The following is a 19,603-nucleotide window of genomic DNA, read 5'->3' on the forward strand; positions in this document are numbered from 1 at the left end:
AATTCATGGTATTTTATATTTCTAATGAAGCGTTAAAGATAAAAAAAGAAAGGTTTGACTTTTTTTTACCATACTCCACTTTTTAAATTTTATGAAGACCACACGAACCCTGCTTACTGCAGTCATGTGAAATATTAGTGACCACTTTTTAATTCTTTCCAGACTGTGACTATTCTAGAATATTACGGGTAAAATCCTTTAATTTAGTTATAAAGAAATATTCTGCAGGTACAAACAATACCTTTAAAATTTTTATTAATTTTATGCTGATGACACCCTAAGAAATCTGGATCTTTCTATGAGGAAAGGATCATACCGCGTGATTTTCTAGGACGGCCAACTACTACACTTTTTGCAAAATACTTTTTAGAGTAGTAGACAATTAAAAATTAAAGCTTACAGAGTTTTTGGTAATTTAGTCAACATTTTTATAAGCTTTACCATGATATATCTGTAACAAAATTTTTAAATATAAACTTAGCTACCACTAGAACAAAATTTCCAAATCTCCAATTCCAATAAAATTTGCCGACAACTATAGAAAACGGTTTTATGTTAATACGTTTTTAAGCCATATAAAGATATGTAACAAAGCTCAATTAGAAGTAAACTTTTTGCGAATAACTAACTCATGCAAAGACAATTTTAATTTTATTAATTCAAGAAAAACTGCTAAATCAAAAATTCTTTTACTATTTTAACCCGATGTCGCCTCTGAGGATCCATCAACAATCACCATTCTAATATTAAACATTTTTATACCTTAATAATTAGTAATCACATTGTCTTAAGAAATTTTAAATATTATATATGTATTATGTATTTTAAATGATTTAGTGCTTAGATTAGTTCAAAAAGCATTTTAACACGTTCTCGCCGGGAAAAGTGAAAATACTGGTACGGGAAAAGAGAAAATACTGGTAGAAGAACTATTTCAATGTTAGATAATATTCGGGAGGAGTTAATCTATTCTCGACAATAACAATTCACCGTAAGGAAATTTATCACTGCGAAGAAGCAATTCAATATAAAAATTGCATCCGTTAAAAACAATTGTTAGTTATGGATTTCTATTATTCCCGGAAAACAACTAAAAAATGAAATTTATTGTTACCAGTTTTTACTCCGGTTCCTTGCCAAGATGAGACAATCTAGCGTGACCCACCGGTGGGTTACCCCGGCATGAACGTGTTAAAGTATTCGGAGTGCAAAGGGTTAATGCATTTGTTTACTGTTTCAAGACTCTAAAAGCTTTGTTGTGACACATTTATTTCAGTTAAAATAGTCACATTATTCTCACAGGATTGCTGACATTTTCGCTTATTATGGACTGATTCTGAATGTTTCTAACCTGTCTGGAAACTTCTTTCTCAATTTCTTCTTATCATCAATCATTGAAGGACCCGGCCTTATTTGTGGATGGTATTGCATGGAAAAGTATGGAAGACGGTGGATTGTTGTTATAGCTTTGTTACTTACAGCGATTTCATGCTTTTTTCTTGTCATCCAAGTCGGTAAGTAATTAAAGGAATTAACTTACTCTATTTAAAATAAATCTAACACAGATGGAATGTTGTTTTACCATTTTCCAAAATTGAGAAAGGGTTTAAATTGTTGCATGATATTTTCATTACTTATTTGAGTGAAGTTTAGATGAGCTGAGAGCCGTGATGGCTCCCTGGTACTAAACTGTCATTGTGAGCCGTGAAGCACTAAATTGTCACTTTGAGGAACTGGGTGTCGACCCACATCTGTTTGAAGATCACCCAACTTCAGATCCTTGGATACTAGTTTTTGGGGGAAGTAAAATTGTGGCCTGTACCATCACCTCCTACACCAAAAAGCTTCCACACGGTATTTTATATAAGTAGTCCGAGCAGACTGTTTAAAAAGTGAACCAGTTGTGCGCATGAACCCAAAACCTTTTATAAAAGTAATTGAGAGAAATTCATCATATATATTTGAGAATTGAATCTGCAGTGGTTGACAAGTGAATAAGGCAAGCCAATAATATTCATAAATAAAACGAATTTTTAGTCATATATTTGCTACCACTTTCTTATTTTAACTAGATTTTGTATTAAGTGACTCGTTCGGAATGTGGATATCCTTCACAGTGGTCTGATCGGACTACCTTTAAGAAACCGCGTGGAGGCTTTCAGTTGTAGGAGGCGTTGCCTGTACGCACTTCTGACTATATTACCACAATCATGCCGTTGATCACGAAATTGTGGAGCTTTAATTTACGTGATCCCCTCTTGCCCACAATGGGCTGTTGCGGGAATGCTTTTCAGATGGGTGGCAAAATAAACGGGCACTTCTTTACTAATTTATGTAAACGATATTTCTTTTAGCAGCAAATGTTTTGAGCGATTTTGCATGACAACACTGTTGGCATTATTTAAAAGATCATGCTTTTAGAAATTGTCACCTTTTTACTCAAGCAAAATTTGAGTTTAGTAGTATCGTGATCTAAGCATGTTTATCCTATTTTAATGCTGTGGTAATTAAATTTAAATTTGTTGAAGCAACAATTATGTACGAATGAAGGTATTTTGCTTTGACATTAAATGTTAAACATTAATCTTCTGGAAAATGTGAAGGAAAGTTCCGTTATGGAATAAGTGAACGAGATAAAACGTTGAAACCGTAGAAGCTGATGACGGATTTAATTCTAAGCATTCTTATGAAGATATTCTTGTTAAGAAATGATTTATTTTAAGCGCCAAAGGCTACAATTTGCTTAAGCGCCCAGCGTTTAACTCAATGAGGCGACAATGTCAATTCATTGCTACTTGATATAGCCTACTTAGTAACAGAAGTTGAAAACTCCACCGACCCACCTCAAAAATATTGATACTTTGATTTTTCTCTCTCATTTTCTATGTACAGTGCGCCAAGAAAAACGGACCAGCCTGAATAAATTTTCATCTAATCATCGGATCTTCCTTTCCAGAACTCGATCTTAATGGTTGAAGGTCCCGCAGTGGACTGATCGTTAAGACACTGTTCCCAGCGGAGCACAGAAGTAAAGCATCACTGGCTATGGTCAGCGTGCGGGTGGGTGACCACTTGGATCAGTCTGCGTTTTGACCGAGGGTGTGCGTTATTGGTCCTCGTTAAACTGTTCTGCCGTAGAGTGCTCGACTTCGCGTGCAGGTCGTTGGGCTACCGAAGAGGGGGTGCCATCCCCTCTGCAGAGGATCAAAATTGTCATGGCATGTGTTCGGATCATCCTCAGGGATGTTTCCCAGACCGTCGCCAATAGCCCATTGTGCTGCTCTAGTGTGACGTAAGTGAACTACAACAACTTAATGATTCAAGGGGGTAACTTCAAATATGCTAATTAATTAGTGCAGATGATATTTTAAGCTACGAAATCAGACACAAAACGTGCTTTTCTGAATAAATACATCTTTTATCAGCAGATTCGTATTCCTAACAACCAAAATATGGAGAGTCGCTTACATCTGGGAAATATGGATTCCACAGTTTTGTCAGGATTGCGATTCAAAGTTTGGGTCCCTTAATGTTAATTTCCCTTTTTGCGTATTTAGCCATATTCCAAAAATGAAATTGACTTAAGTTAATTAACAAAATTTTTGAGCACAATTATAAAATTCGTGAAAGAATTCTAAAGATAATTCCGTGAGAAAAATAAATTTTAGTAAATATTTCTTATTAGTCAATTTAGAAATAGTCGACAAATTTTGGCACATAAATTTGTAAGGTATATAAATTTAGACATAATTCTTAAGTACATAAATTTACATTCCAAAATACAAAATTTGAGAAAAATCGGTTGAATAGTTCCTGAAAAATCGAATTTCGAAGAGTCGTATTAAAATTCGATTTTTTAGGAACAGATTTCGCTTAAATATTGCATTTATTATGCAAAATTACGTACTTTAAAATTATTTTTAAAATTTTTTACCTTACAATTCAAAAATTTTATAATGAAATAATAAAATTTAATGAAATAATAAAGAAAAAGAAAAAGAAAAAAAAAAGAAAAAGATTTCTGCTGAAAAAGAAAAAGATTTTTATTCATGATGAATCTGTAGTGGTTGACAAGTGAATAAGGCAAACCGATAATATTCATAAATAAAATAAAATTTTAATCATATATTTGCTACCACTTTCTTTTCTAAATTATATTCTGTATTGAACGACTGGTTCGGTAAGTAGATATCCTTCAGAGTGGTCTGATCGGACTACCTATAAAAATCCGTGTGGAGGCTTTCAGTTATAGGAGGCGTTGGCTCGGCTCTCTACTAAAGTCTTAATAAATTGGTAGCAAATTAAATAGTAAAAAAATAGTTATATATAATAATAAGGATGAGTACGTTTACTCTTTAACCCCTTGGGGACGGGTGATTCATAAAAGCATTCCAACAAAATCAGAATGTAAATAAATAAAAAGCGGTAGCTTAAATGTAGGCGTTGCTAATTTGACAGACTTTCTCTGCTTTTACTTTAACCGGTTAACGCCCAGCGTCATATATTAAGGACAGTTCCTTTTTTCAAAGACATTCATTGTGGTGGGAAACTTTTTTCAGAATTTTCATTTATCTGGGTGAATTAAAAGATTCTCAGATACCACAATGATTTAGTTATTTCTGATTAGATCTAGAATTATAAGGGGCAAGTACTTTTTGATCTACCAAAGACTTTTTGAATGTCCTAACAGTAGAAAAACCAATTAATTTCAAAAATATATTATACCACTTTTTGTACGATTTCAATACATAAATTCGGGACATAACGGGTTAATTATTGTTAGTTTAATCATATAATCAATGTTAGTTCAAAGTATAACTAAATAATTCCATTTTGAATTAAAGTAATGGTGAATTAAATAAATCAAACAGTTATAACCCGCCCACAAATAAACTGCTTAAGATCTACTTTGGTTATCAGTTTAATCTTTTTACCCTGATTGATACGGTTTTATGCTGTCACGTATTTGTGACAGTCGCCATGAAATGATTAGCCGTATCATCACGAAGATAACTGAGACAAAGTTGTATTGCATATAATTTTTTGAATCCTTGATATAAAGTGGTGAAAAAATCATTTCAACTGAAAAATACTGTACTAAAAATTTACTAGAATTTCGCCACCACTAGAAAGTATTCTTTTACAAAGCGGAGTAAGGTGGCATCTTTTGTAATGCATTGGTATTTTAATAAAAAAGAGTTAATAAAATTTTGTCCTCATGAATGAATGAATTGTTTGAATGGTCATATGACAGGTCAGATGTACAAAAATTTACGTCTGTAAGTCCTAATACTTACCTGCCAACTTTTACGCATTTGGCGTAAAATTTTATTTCTATATTTAAAGTGGTAGTAAAATGTATGCTTTCTATACATTCTAGCATTTATAAACTTACTTTATAATCTTTTTGATCCACCACTATTTTCAAAAAAATTAATTATATATACTAATTTGCAATACTGTATTGGTAGTATATGCAGCGTATGTTTCTGCCTAAAATTATAATTTATAATTCTATTTTACTACCAGTGGGGAAAATCATCCTCGAAAGGATTAAAAGTTGGCAGGTATACTAAAAAATGTTTCAGTAATTTCCGGTTTAGATATTTCCCAGATTGCGGTTACTTCCTATATTTTGAGAGTCAGAAATCAGAATCCATCGAAAAAAGGTATGTTTATGTGTCTGCTTTCGTAACTTAAAATACCTTCTGAACTTATTAATTAGCATATTTGAGGTCAACCCCTCGAACCATTAAGATTTAGTTTTAGAACATGAAGATCCTATCATAAAATCAAAAGTTATTAGGGTGGTCAGTTTTTTTTGTGTGCGCTGTAGATATTTTTTATTGCATTAAAATATAAAGAGTTGGCAGGTATAAAATATTTGTAATTTTATTTCACTTTTGGTAGGAGAGCCTTCATATGCGCAAGTGATTTCTCTCATCGGTAAATTTGGTGCATCTGCAGCATTTTTTGGAGTTTACCAACAGAGTTCAGAGCTCTATCCGACAACAATGCGATTGATCGGTATGGGTGTCAGTGGTGCAATAGCCAATGCAGGAAATATTATTTTACCGTTCATTATATACTTGGTAAGTAAGAATTTAACACATTTTAACTCCATAACAAGATGATTTAATAGAAATTCTTCTCTCTTTACATTTACGAGTAATTTTTTTGCATAGTTTTTATTTTTAACTCATTTGTACTTATGGTCCATTTAGAAGAACTGTTCTTTTTCTCAAAAATGGGAAAAAGGTCATAGAATAAGTGCTCTATTATCAGGACTTAATTTGCAAAAAACTAGATGGATCTTTCTATCATAATATGCTAAAAATTCAGAGATTTCAAGTCAATGTACAAATTTTTTTTTAAGTTAACGAGTTAAATAACGGAATAAATACTCGCTCATTAAATGTATACCACCACTTATCTCATATATAGACCTTTTTAAAAGTTAGGACTTTGAAAAGTCAAAGTTTTTTTGAAGTTTCCTAGAATTGTGAATACTACGGCAAATTTTTAGTTAATAGGTATGTTCTTTTTTTAATGCTTGCATGAGTAATTTTTTAAATAGTAAAATGAACAATAAAACTTTTGATATATCTAATTTCTCCTAGAACGAAACAGTTCAGTAAATATATTTTAACCCATATATAGCAAGCGTCCTCTTAAAAGTACAGTTCTTTTTTCTTTAGAAATGAAAGATATGGCAGTTCGAGTGCCTTATATGAGGAATAATTTTGAAGAAACCAGATAGGTTCTATACAACATAACATATAAAGTATATTAATATTTTATTTTTATTTGAAATTTCGAAACAGTATGTTTTTTAAAAGGGCTGATTTTCCGACAACCGTTTATACGACAAGCATAAAGAGATCCTCATCATTTTTATAGTTGACGTTACGCAATAAATGTTGCTTTTTTTGGCCTTGCTCTACTACACACAGCATTCGATTTAATCTCAATACTGTTCTGACGAGGAAAACGAAGTTAAGCAGCTGGAACACAGAATGATACAGAAAATAAAGTACCAAGGATTATTTTTCTTAATAATATTGTATCATTATTAAAAAAATACGACGCTGGTAAGTTTTGTTTTAAAGTTATTGTAATTGCTCTAGCTATACTAAATAATTTCACTCATTCTTTAATGTTTATACCATTAAAATTCATTTTGGAAAAACCTGATTATCTGCTGATTTGTCTCCGACACGTGGGAGTCAGATAATCTGAAATTTACCGTACTTAAAGACGACATATTTCAGGCAAATTCAACAATAGATTTTGGCGTTTTCTACCTAATGGTATTCAATTGTTAAAACACGTTTAACATGACGTTTGAAACTTGTTAAGCCGTTTATTGTAAACTCACGCTGTTGAGTGAAACCGGTACTTAAGCACTCCGCTATAAGCCAGTATATATGCTTTGATTTAAAAATAACTACGTTGAAAATGTCGTAGATAGCAACATTATTGAGGAAATTCTTTTAATATATTAAACTTTAAAGCAATTGTATTAAGTGAGGTACTTGCTCTGCTGCACCTCGAAAAATGTTTACCTATAGGCATACCCTCCAACTGTTACGGAATTTCCGTAGTTTCAGAAATCTTCTTTTCAGCAGAAATCTTCTTTTCAGACGGTAGCAAAATTAATGTCTTAATATTTAAAAATTTTAATTTAAGCGTAACTTGTCCACTATTACTTATAAAAGTGCAGGCCATATGGCTAGATTCTTAAGTTCTGATAAAAGTTTTATGAGAGATCCATTTGCTTTAAAAATTTCTTCTTTGGTTCGCTACCACTAGAAAGAATTATTTTCAAAATCCTCATAAGTTGGAGGGTATGCCTAAAAAGATTTCTGAAACTACGGAAATTCCGTAGCAGTTGGAGGGTATGCCTATAGCCAACAGAGGTACGATATCGAGAAATTTATGTAAAAAATTAAAGTTTTTTTATTTTAAATTATATATTTTTCTATTAAAATAGTGGTAATATTAGGAATAAGTGTTTCTCTTTCAACCTAAAATGTCTACCGGGTGGCCGAGTGCTTACCGTGCCTGACTGCGGAGCCGATGGTTGCGGGTTCGAATCCCGCCCAGGGCATGGATGTTTCTTTCTCTCTTTATACTCTATGTCCTTTCTTCTGTGTGATTGTGCGAATGTAACCCGCCCTATAAACGAGTTTGTGGTTGTATGACGTTGACGACGCTACTCCACCGCCGCTACACCATAGACCAATATTCCATCTACCTATATTGGATTAATGCCACAAAAAATATATTTTGAACGCGTTTAATATGTCTTGTAAGTTGAAGCAAGTTTTCTATGCGTATTATACTTAGGGATAAAGTATTTTCTGGCTACGAAAGTTAAATATACTGAAAAATCCTAGCATGCAATGTGTTGATTTCGCGGTATGGTGCATCCCTGAGGGAATATGACATGGAAAATATATGTTGTACTCCTAGTCATAATTCCTGCCAAGTTTTATACAGTGCCTCAAATATAAACGATGGGCTCGTGGAGCTTGTTGTAGACGTTTCGATGGCACAGTCGCTTGTACTGCTGGTTGGAGAGTTGTTCCGATACTGAAGGCATACAAAACAACCGGCGTTTATGCAGAGTGTGCATGTTAAATCAGTTGTGGCAGAAAGTTCCCTTATTGGTTATGATGAGGAAGCATGGAAAGAGGGTACCAGCTCAGGAGATGTTCATATCGTGTGACAAGGCTGTACGAGTCGTTCGTTGCATGAACTTTAAACCCTTCGGGACGGGTGATTCAGAAAAGCATTCGTACAAAATCAAAATCAAGTTGTAATTAAATAAAAAGCAGTAACTTAAATGTAGTCGTTGCAAATTTGACAGACTTACTTTTCTTTTACTTTAATTGCTGTTAGTTTAATCATATATATAATCAATGTTAATTCAAAGTATAACTAAATAGTTTAATTTTAAACAAAGTAAAACTAAACTAAACTCAGTGGCGCGACAGCCCATAGAGGGCCAAGGCCTACTGTGCCCATCTCAGTTTTCTTGACCTTGGGCTCTGGGGTGCAGGAGCAGATGTTCCGGTCAGGTGGTCAGCCGAACGCGGAACCCCCAGTGTTAAGTTCCCAAGCATGCTTGGTACTCATTTATCGACCCACTGAAGGGATGAAAGGCTGAGTCAACCTTGCCCGGCCCGAGGATCGAACCAGGGACCTGTGGCACGACAGCGCGAAGCGCTACCGCTCAGCCACCGGGCGTCTTAAACAAAGTAATGGTGAATTAAATAAATCAAACAATTATAACTCCGCCCACAAATAAACTGCTAAAGAATTAATCTGATTACCAGTTTTATCTTTTTACCCTGATTGATACGGTTTCATGCTGGCACGTATTTGTGACAGTTGGCGAGAAAGGGTTAAGAGACAGTGGCCTGAAAAAAAGGGCTAGGTTTTGACCATGGTGGGATGGTGTGTGAATCCTTTATCATTGCAAATGAATATGATCGTTTCCTGTTCTTGAATCTGAACAGCTAACTAAATTGCGATAAGTTCCGCACATGTACCATATATTATATGTGTAACAATAGAGTAATAATTACATGTGTAATATATTTAACCACCTGACCCAAAATCTGGGACGTTGATCTATGATGAATTGTTTAAAAAAGTAAGTTAAATTTTGCATTGATTTGGTTGTTAAATTTGGGGATAATTCTTTACCATTGGAAAGTCACTTTTATTGATATTGTATATTTTATAAGGGCATATTTAGAGTCATATAATCTATTTCTTATATGGGCATTTCAAACTTTGACCATTTCTTAAACACGCAATATGAGCAGTTTCCACAATTAAAAAGCTCACCGGCAATGCACTTGGGTTGGTATCTCTAAATTGCAAGCTCGCAATTGCAAGCCATTTCAAAATTTGATAATTTTATTTAATTTAAGAAAACTCATGTATCAATTTTATATTTTATATTTTAATTTCTCTTTTTTAAATAGTGGTAACATAAAATATGCTAAAATATTTATCTATAAAATGGCGTTGTTACGTAATACCAGGACCCGGTATATTTATGTCGTAATACTCCCCGTCAAAATTCCTGTAAATGCCTTAAATTTGAACGATGGGCTTATGAAGCCTGTAGCATTGCAGATGAACACGATTGTTTTCTGCTCTTAAATCTGATCAACTAATTTACGATAAGATCCAAATACATTCCATAAATTGCATACAATTATAATAATGGAGGTTGCAAATATAACATATTTAACACTAGGTTTACGGGAAGCGTCATTTTGTGACTCAATTACAAAACCAGTTGGCATTTCTATTTTATCTCTTGTTATGACTTTTATCCATTGATCGAGGAAAATATATATTGAAAAATAGACTTCAGAAAATAGACTTCAATATATATTTATATATTCAGTAATATATATATATATATATATATATATATTCAGTTGAAATATTGAAATTCTCTTTGTGGTATATCTATCGCTACCGATATGCGTCATTTTGACGCGATCGTAATTTAGACAAAATTTTGAATAAACATGCAAACTTCGCATCAATAATAAATAGGAATGTACCGACAATACTTCGATCCGTTATCTCAAATAAAACAAGTGATAAACAACTGTTGCCCATAAGCAATAATAGAAAGAACAAACGCAGAATATCAACTGATGTCAGGCCTCAGATTTTGAAGGTGTTCGAGTATTGAAAAATAAAATACTCGCTATTATCGAGTATTGAAAAATAAAATATTTCGCTGCGAGAGCAGCATAAATGTCAGAATTATGGAACACTAGCACAAATGGTTCGGGAGTTATGAGAGATTCGACATAATGATTCCGATACTGCAGGCAAACAGAAATACTAAACAACGATCAAGTGTTAACTGGAAAACAATAATGTTAACTTATCATTAAAATTACATTCGAAGTTCTAACTCACTGAAAATTTTAAGCGATTTTTAGTCGATGACAGAATTTTGGAACACTAGTACAAATGATTCGGGAGTTATGGGAGATTCGACATAACGTTCCGATACTGCAGGCAAACAGAAATACTAAACAACGATCAAGAGTTAACTGGAAAAAAATAATGTTAACTTGTCACTAAATTACATTAGAAATTCTAACTCATTGAAAATTTTAAGCGATTTTTAGTCGATGACAGAATTTTGGAACACTAGTACAAATGATTCGGGAGTTATGGGAGATTCGACATAACGTTCCGATACTGCAGGCAAACAAAAATACTGAGCAACGCTTAACCCCTTGGGGACGAGTGATTCAGAAAAGCATTCGTACAAGATGAGAATCTAGTTGTAATTAAATAAAAAACGGTAACTTAAATGTAGCCGTTGCTAATTTGACAGACTTACTTTACTTTTACTTTAATTATTGTTAGTTTAATCATATATATAATCAATGATAATTCAAAGTATAACTAAATAGTTTTATTTAGAACAAAGTATTGGTGAATTAAATAAATCAAACAATTATAACTCCGCCTACAAATAAACTGTTAAAGAAATACTTTGGTTACCAGTTTTATATTTTTACCCTGATTGATACGGTTTTGTGCTGTTACGTATTTGTGACAGTCGGTGCGAAAGGGTTAAGAGTTAACTGGAAAAAAATAAAGGTAACTTATCATTGAAATTACATTAGAAATTCTTATTTTTTTAAACTACCATTATTTAAATAGAAAAACATAAAATCTATAACACAACATTTTGTAAACTAGTAATTTATTTTTTTAAGTTAATTATCTGTATTATAAATTGCTTGCAGTTGCGAGCATGAGCTTTAAAGGTCACAAAAACATGGTTGAGCTCGAATTGCCTGTTTAAAAAATTAAGCTTATCTCAAAATGTGTGCTTGAAAACAAGAGCAAAAAAAAAGTTACTTTCCTATGCTGAAAAAAATGAACTCAAAATTTAACAACCAATCAATGCAAAATATCACTTATTTCCTTAAACAATTCATTACAGATTTTCGGGTCGTGTGATTAACTCTAGGTTTACGGACGTTTGCATAGCAAATATATATAATAAAGTGGAAGTTTATCAATTGTGATTCTTGGTTTAATAAATTCAATTTAGTAGACTTTTATCCACCTCTATTTCTAAATAATTCGCAGGCTTATATAATTCACCATTTTATGTATGAAAAATTTATAAGTAGTTATTTACCGTTTTTTTTTAAATAATTTTGTCTTGTACGGAGTAGTTGGCATCTCTGCATTTAGAAAGTAACGTATTTATATACTGTAAGAAAAAAAAATGAAAATATGAGATATATATTTATGAAATATTCTAGTATTTTATTTTTCAATACTCGAACACCTTCAAAATCTGAGACTCTGACATCAATTGACATTCTGAGTTTGTTCTTTCTATTATTGCTTATCGGCAACAGTTTTTTATCGCGTGTTTCATTTGAGATAACAATAACGAATCGAAGTATTGTCGGTACATTCCTATTTATTATTGATGCGATGTTTGCATGTTTATTCAAAATTTTGTCTAATTTAATATTGCGTGAAATTAACGCATATCCGTAGAGATAGGTATACCACAAAGAGAATTTCAATATTTCAACGCTTTTGAAGAAAATAGACTTAAATATATATTTACCTCGATCAATGGATAAAAGTCATTACAAGAGATGAAATAAAAATGCAAACTGGTTTTGTAATTTTCCTCATAAAATTCAAAATGTGTCAAAATGACGCGTCCCGTAAACCACGTTTTAAATATGTTACATTTGCAACTTCCATTAATATAATTGTATGTAATTTATGGAATATATTTGGAACACTAGCACAAATGGTTCGGGAGTTATGAGAGATTCGACATAATGATTCCGATACTGCAGGCAAACAGAAATACTAAACAACGATCAAGTGTTTAGGAATGACGATCATTTATGGAATATAGTTGATCAGATTTAAGAGCAGAAAACAATCTTATTCATCTGCAATGCTGCAGGCTTCATAAGCCCATCGTTTAAATTTGAGGCATTTACAGGAATTTTGACGGAGAGTATTACGGCGTAAATATACCGGGTGTTGGTATTACGTAACAACGCCATTTTATCGAAAAATATTTTAGCAATTTTATGTTACCACTATTCAAAAAAGAAAAATTAAAATATAAAACTGACATATGAACTAAATTTGGATAGAAAAGATTTTTCAAACTTTGAAATAGCTTGCAATTGCGAGCTCGCAATTTAGAGGCACCAACCCAACTGCATTGCTGTTGAGCATTTTGATTGTGGAAACTGCTCACATTGCGTGTTTAAGAAATGGTCAAAGTTTGAAATTCCTGTTTAAGAAGTAGATTCTATGACTCTAAGTAGGCGCTTAAAAAATATACAATATCAATAAAAGTGACTTTCCAATGGTAAGGAATGAACCCCAAATTTAACAACCAAATCAATGCAAAATTTAACTCACTTTATTAAACAATTCATCTTAGATCAACGTCCCAGATTTTGGGTCAGGTGGTTAAATCTATTACACATGTAATTATTACTTTATTATTAAGCTGATAAGGTATGGTACATGTGTGGAACTTATCGCAATTTAGTTAGCTGTTCAGATTCAAGAACAGGAAACGATCATATTCATTTGCAATTGTTAACCATTTCGCTGTTTGTGCCGTATTTAATCGCCATCCACGCGATGATCTGTGTGTACGAGAACCGTAATTAGTCGGTGTCGGCGGTTACCAACGGTGATACCGTTTGGTAACCGCCACGATCTGATTCAAATTGTCACTGGCTAATATTCCATCAACTGTAGATCAATATTTCATTTTCCTATATTGGATTAATTCTTCTGAAAGTATATTTTGAATGCGTTTAAAGGATCCACACACCACCCTACCATCTTTTTTCAGACCACTATCTTTTAAAGATTATGCAACGAACGACTCGTACAGCCTTGTCAAACGACATGAACAGCTCCTGAGCTGGTACGCTCTTTCCATGCTTCCACACCATAACCAATAAGGGGACTCTCTGCCACAGCTCTCGGAGCGAAATGGTTAACAATAGCTAATGCTAATGCAAAGTGAAAAATTCATATTTAAACAACTCTGCCGAACGTACTTATTGAATGCGGAGTGTGCATGTTAAATCAGTTGGGGCAGAAAGTCCCCTTATTGGTTATGGTGTGGAAGCATGGAAGGAGGTTACCAGCTCAGGAGCTGTTCATGTCGCGTGACTAGGCTGTACGAGTCGTTCGTTGCATGATCTTTAAAAGATAGTGGCCAGAAAAAAGGGCCAGGTGCTTGGCCATGGTAGGGTGGTGTGTGAATCCTTTATCATTGAAAATGAATATGATCGTTTCCTGCTCTTGAATCTGAACAGCTAACTAAATTGCGATAAGTTCCACACATATACCATATATTATAAGCGTAACAATAGAGTAATAATTGCATGTGTAATATATTTAACCACCTGACCCGAAATCTGGGACGTTGATCTATGATAAATTGTTTATAGAAGTAAGTTAAATTTTGCATTGATTTGGTTAAATTTGGGGTTCATTCTTTACCATTGGAAAGTCACTTTTACTGAAATTGTATATTTTTAGGCTCGTATTTAGAGTCATGTAATCTGTTCCTGAAACACGCAATGTGAGCAGTTTCCACAATTAAAAATCTCACCGGCAATGCATTTGGGTTGGTACCTCTAAATTGCGAGATTGCAATTGCAAGCTATTTTTAAAATTTGAAAATCTTTTCGAAACAAACTTAATTCGCATGTCAGTTTTATATTTTAATTTTCCTTTTTTGAATAGTGGTAACAGAAAATTGCTGAAATATTTTTTTTATAAAATGGCGTTGTTACGTAATGCCAACACCCGGTATATTTATGGCGTAATACTCTCTGTCAAAATTCCTGTAAATGCCTCAAAAGTAAACGATGGGCTTATGAAGCCTGCAGCATTGCAGATGAATAAGATGTTTTCTGTTCTTAAATCTGATCAATTAATTTACGATAAGATCCAAATATATTCCATAAATTACATACAATTATAATAATGGAGGTTGCAAATGTAACATATTTAACACTAGGTTTACGGGAAGCGTCATTTTGACTCATTTCGTTTTTTAAGGAAAATTACAAGACCAGTTTGCATTTTTATTTTATCTCCTGTAATGACTTTTATCCATTGATCGAGGTAAATATATATTGAAGTCCATTTTCTTCAAAAGTGTTGAAATATTGAAATTCTCTTTGTGGTATACCTATCGCTACCGATATGCATCAATTTGATGCGATCGTAATTTAGACAAAATTTTGAATAAACATGCGATCATCACTTCAATAATAAATAGGAATGTACCGACAATACTTCGATCCGTTATCCAATATCGTTATCTCAAATGAAACAAGCGATAAACAACTGTTGCCGATAAGCAATAATAGAAAGAACAAACGCAGAATATCAACTGATGTCAGAGTCTCAGATTTTGAAGGTGTTCGAGCATTGAAAAACAAAATACTAAAATATTTCATAAATATATATCTCATATTTTCAACTTTTTCTTGTAGTATATAAATACGTTGCTTTCTAAATGTAGATATGCCAACTGCTCTGTACAAGACAAAATTATTTAAAAAAAAAACGGCAAATAACTACTTGTAATTTTGCATATTCTGGATAAGTAGGGTACCTCGGTAATTGGCGCGTAGCGCCACCAACCGATTCATCTTATACTGGTTTGTTCTGTGCTCAAAAGTCATGAAGGAATAAGCTTATACTGGTACGTAATTTTGCATATAACTAACTAACTAATCAACTTTTTTCAGAGTACCTATCCATGTATGGATATCTGCTCTTTCATCTAAATTGGATAATATGTGGTGGAAGGGAAGGGAGGTGCTGCGTTAACATTAAGTTAAATCTCAGAATGAACAATAGTTGATAAAATCAAGTCTGGGTCATACATAAAAATAAGTCGCAAGTTGATACATAATAAAGGGAACAAATTGAAGATAAAGATAAAGAAAGAATATTTACACTATTTACAAAAGGGGGAAGACTCCCTGTGCACTCTCTCGCCTCCCACCGGTTATAGCCGGGCTTCATTGATTTTGCATATATATTTTGCATATATAAAGTGGTTATTTATATAAGCCTACGAATTACTTTAAAATAGTGGTGGATAAAAATCTACTAAATTGAGCTTATTATACCAAAGATTACAATTAATAAACTACCACTTTAAAATATATATTAGCTGTCTAGAGCAAGTTGGCATCTCTGTAAATGCTGTTACGAGGGTTGCTATTTAAATTTCTGGCCTTGGCAACAGTAAGTGTTGCTAGGTGACCGCGGACGATTTTAATCGAAAGTTTGATATTTTTAAACATAAATTCAGCAGACGATTTACAATTATAGTTTCATTTGTGTTGTTGACAGTAAATTGAAAAGTTCTTCTCTTTCAAAAAATGGAATTGAATCGTGAATATTTTCGTGCCATTATTTTTCATAACTTTCGACGTGGATTGTCAAGACAAGAGTGCTTCGATGAACTTAATTCTTTATTCAGCGATAAAGCGCCATCCTACAGCACTGTAAAAAATTGGTATAACGAATTTAATCGTGGTCGATGTTCGATCCAGGACGAATCCCGTGCAGGTCGTCCAAAATCCGTTGTTGTGCCAGAAAAGATCGATGCTGTGCGTGAACTGATAAAGCAAGATCGTCATGTGACATACCGTGAGATAGAGGCTTCTTTGGGCATTAGTATGACTAGCATCAATAAAATATTGCATGAACATTTGAGCGTAAAAAAATTTTTTTCGCGTTGGATCCCGCATAATCTGACAAACGCTCAAAAAAAGGCTCGTGTCGATTGGTGCATGGAAATGTTGAAAAATACGTTCAAGGTACACCAAAGGCTGTGTATAACATCTACACAGGTGACGAATCGTGGATCTATGCATATGAGCCGGAAACAAAGCAGCGATCAACTGTATGGGTCTTCCAAGACGAGGCAAAACCAACAAAAGTTGTTCGAGGAAGAAGCACATCGAAACAAATGATTGCCTGTTTCTTCGGCATTAACGGTCATGTGGCAACAGTGGCGTTAGAGCAACGCAGGACGGTCAATTCTGAATGGTACACGACCATTTGTTTGCCAGAAGTCATCGGAGAAATTCGAAAAAAGCAGAAGAACAGGCGAATCATTCTTCATCATGACAATGCGAGCTCTCACACATCGACTCAAACAAAGGCATTTCTGACGGAGCGAAAGATCGAACTGATGGGTCATCCGCCGTACAGCCCTGATTTGGCACCCAATGACTTCTTCTTATTCCCACACATCAAAAATAAATTACGTGGACAACGATTTTCGACCCCCGAAGAAGCGGTTGATGCATTTAAAACGCATGTTTTGGAGTTACCTCAATCGGACTGGAAATCGTGCTTTGAAAATTGGTTCAAACGCATGCAAAAGTGCATTGATCATCATGGAGAATATTTTGAGAAACAATAAAACCAATTTCGATCCTACATGTTTGTTTTTTAATTATTAGGCCAGAAATATAAATAGCAACCCTCGTATACGTATTCCTTCATACGTCAAATTGACTTGAGCTAGTAGAGATAGGTATATAAGAAACGTCCGTAAACCTAGTGGTAATTACACGACCAGAAAATTTGTAATGAATTCTTTAAGAAAATAAATGATATTCTGCATTGATTGGCTGTTAAATTTTGAGTTCAGTTTTTAACATAGGAAAGTCACTTTTTTTTTGCTCTTGTTCTCAAGCACACATTTTGAACTAAACTCAATTTTTTAAGCAGGCAATTCGAACTCAACAATGTTTTTGTGACCTCTAAATCTCATGCTCACAATTGCAAGCTTTAATAATATAGATAATATAAATAAAAACATAAATTGCAAAATTTTGTGTTATAGATTTTATAATTTTCTATTAAAATAGTGATAATTTATAAAAATAAGAATTTCTAACGTAATTTCAATGGTAAGATCTTAATCGTTGCTAAGTATTTCTGTTTGCCTGCAGTATCGGAACCATTATGTCGAATCTCTCATAACTCCTGAATCATTTTTGGTAGTGTTCCAAAAATCTGACATCGACTAAAAATCGTTTAAAATTTTCAATGAGTTAGAATTTCTAATGTAATTTCAATGATAAGTTAACATTATTTTTTTCCAGTTAACTCTTGATCGTTGCTTAGTATTTCTGTTTGCCTGCAGTATCGGAACGTTATGTCGAATCTCTCATAATTCCCGAACCATTTGTGCTAGTGTTCCAAAATTCTGATATGGGCTAAAAATCGCTTAAAATTTTCAATTAGTTCCGTTCGGCAGAGATATTTTAAAAATAAAATTTTCACATTGCTTTAGCATTAGCTATTGTTAACCCTTTCGTTACTTGTGCCGTATTTAATCGCTATCCACGCGATGCTTTGTGTGTACGAGAACCGTAATTAGCCGGTGTCGGCGGCTACAAACGGCGATACCGTTTGTTAACCACCACAATCTGATTCAAATTGTCACTGGCTGATATTTCATCAACTATAGATCTATATATCGTTTTTCTTTCCTATATTGGATTAATACCTCTAAAAGTATATTTTGAATACGTTTTATACGTTTTGTGAATCGAAAAAACTTATTTTATGTGTATTGTTTTAAGGAGTGAAGAATAGTAAAAAACCTAAATATGCAATGCTCTTACTTCAGTGGAACGGACTGAGGAAGTGGGGAGTCAGGAGGGGGGCTTTAGCCCCCCTACTTTCTCTAAGCGAAGGGGGCACAACCCCTTCTAAAATTACAATTTTTAACTTAATATATTCGTGTAATTTAATTTTCCATTAAAATTTTTTTTTCCGTCTGAATTAAAAAAGAAAGTCTTTAGTTCAAGTGAGCTTTAATATTTCCTTGGTGAAAACTGCTACCAAGTAATCCCCCGCTCATCCTCCCGTAAGGGAAATATGTGTCCCTATTCCTGCCCGATGGGAAAATTTTTGGTTTCATACGCCACAATGATAATAAGAATTATAAGGATATATTTAAGGAAAAAAAGCGTAACAGAATAAAACTAAATACCGTGAAATCGTAAAAGGAGAAATATATATACATATGTGTGTAACATAAAAAGCCTCAATTAATCTTTTTATTTTATTCCTTTTCTGTAAATCCTTTTCTTAATTTATTATTCAAAATGAAACGCTTTCTCACACTTTTAAATTCACATCCTGTTCTTTAATCTGTTTTTGGTTCAAGTATGCATTAATTAAAAGACATTTTCCCCCTTTGTTCTTTGTGCGAATTGCGTGACCTATTTAACTAACCAATTACAATTACTGAGTTTTCCCTCATTCTCTAAAATGAAACATTTTACGGTTTTACTTTGCAAGATTTCCCCCAACTTATATTGAGGAGCACAACATTTCGTGTTCACGTTTTTAGCTGTTCTCACTCTAATAATTAATAAATAAAAAATTTAGTACCCTTTTCTGTTTTTATCCTTCCACTCGGCAACGTTATCTGTCTGTCTGTCTGTCTATATATATATATATATATATACAGATA

The 19,603-nt window shown here is 33.3% G+C and overlaps 1 protein-coding gene across 1 annotated transcript in view; it reads left to right on the forward strand.

Moving 5' to 3' along the window:
- The window catches only part of LOC107445047 (organic cation transporter 1-like), a 57,858-nt gene that overhangs the window by 30,569 nt on the left and 7,686 nt on the right, over window positions 1-19,603 (forward strand). The window contains exons 7-8 of the mRNA XM_016059358.3: window positions 1,303-1,514; window positions 5,911-6,092. Of these exons, the coding sequence (XP_015914844.2) occupies window positions 1,303-1,514; window positions 5,911-6,092 (394 nt within the window). The remainder of the gene's footprint in view (window positions 1-1,302; window positions 1,515-5,910; window positions 6,093-19,603) is intronic.

Source organism: Parasteatoda tepidariorum, chromosome 9, assembly GCF_043381705.1.
Source record: "Parasteatoda tepidariorum isolate YZ-2023 chromosome 9, CAS_Ptep_4.0, whole genome shotgun sequence".
NCBI lineage: Eukaryota > Metazoa > Arthropoda > Arachnida > Araneae > Theridiidae > Parasteatoda > Parasteatoda tepidariorum.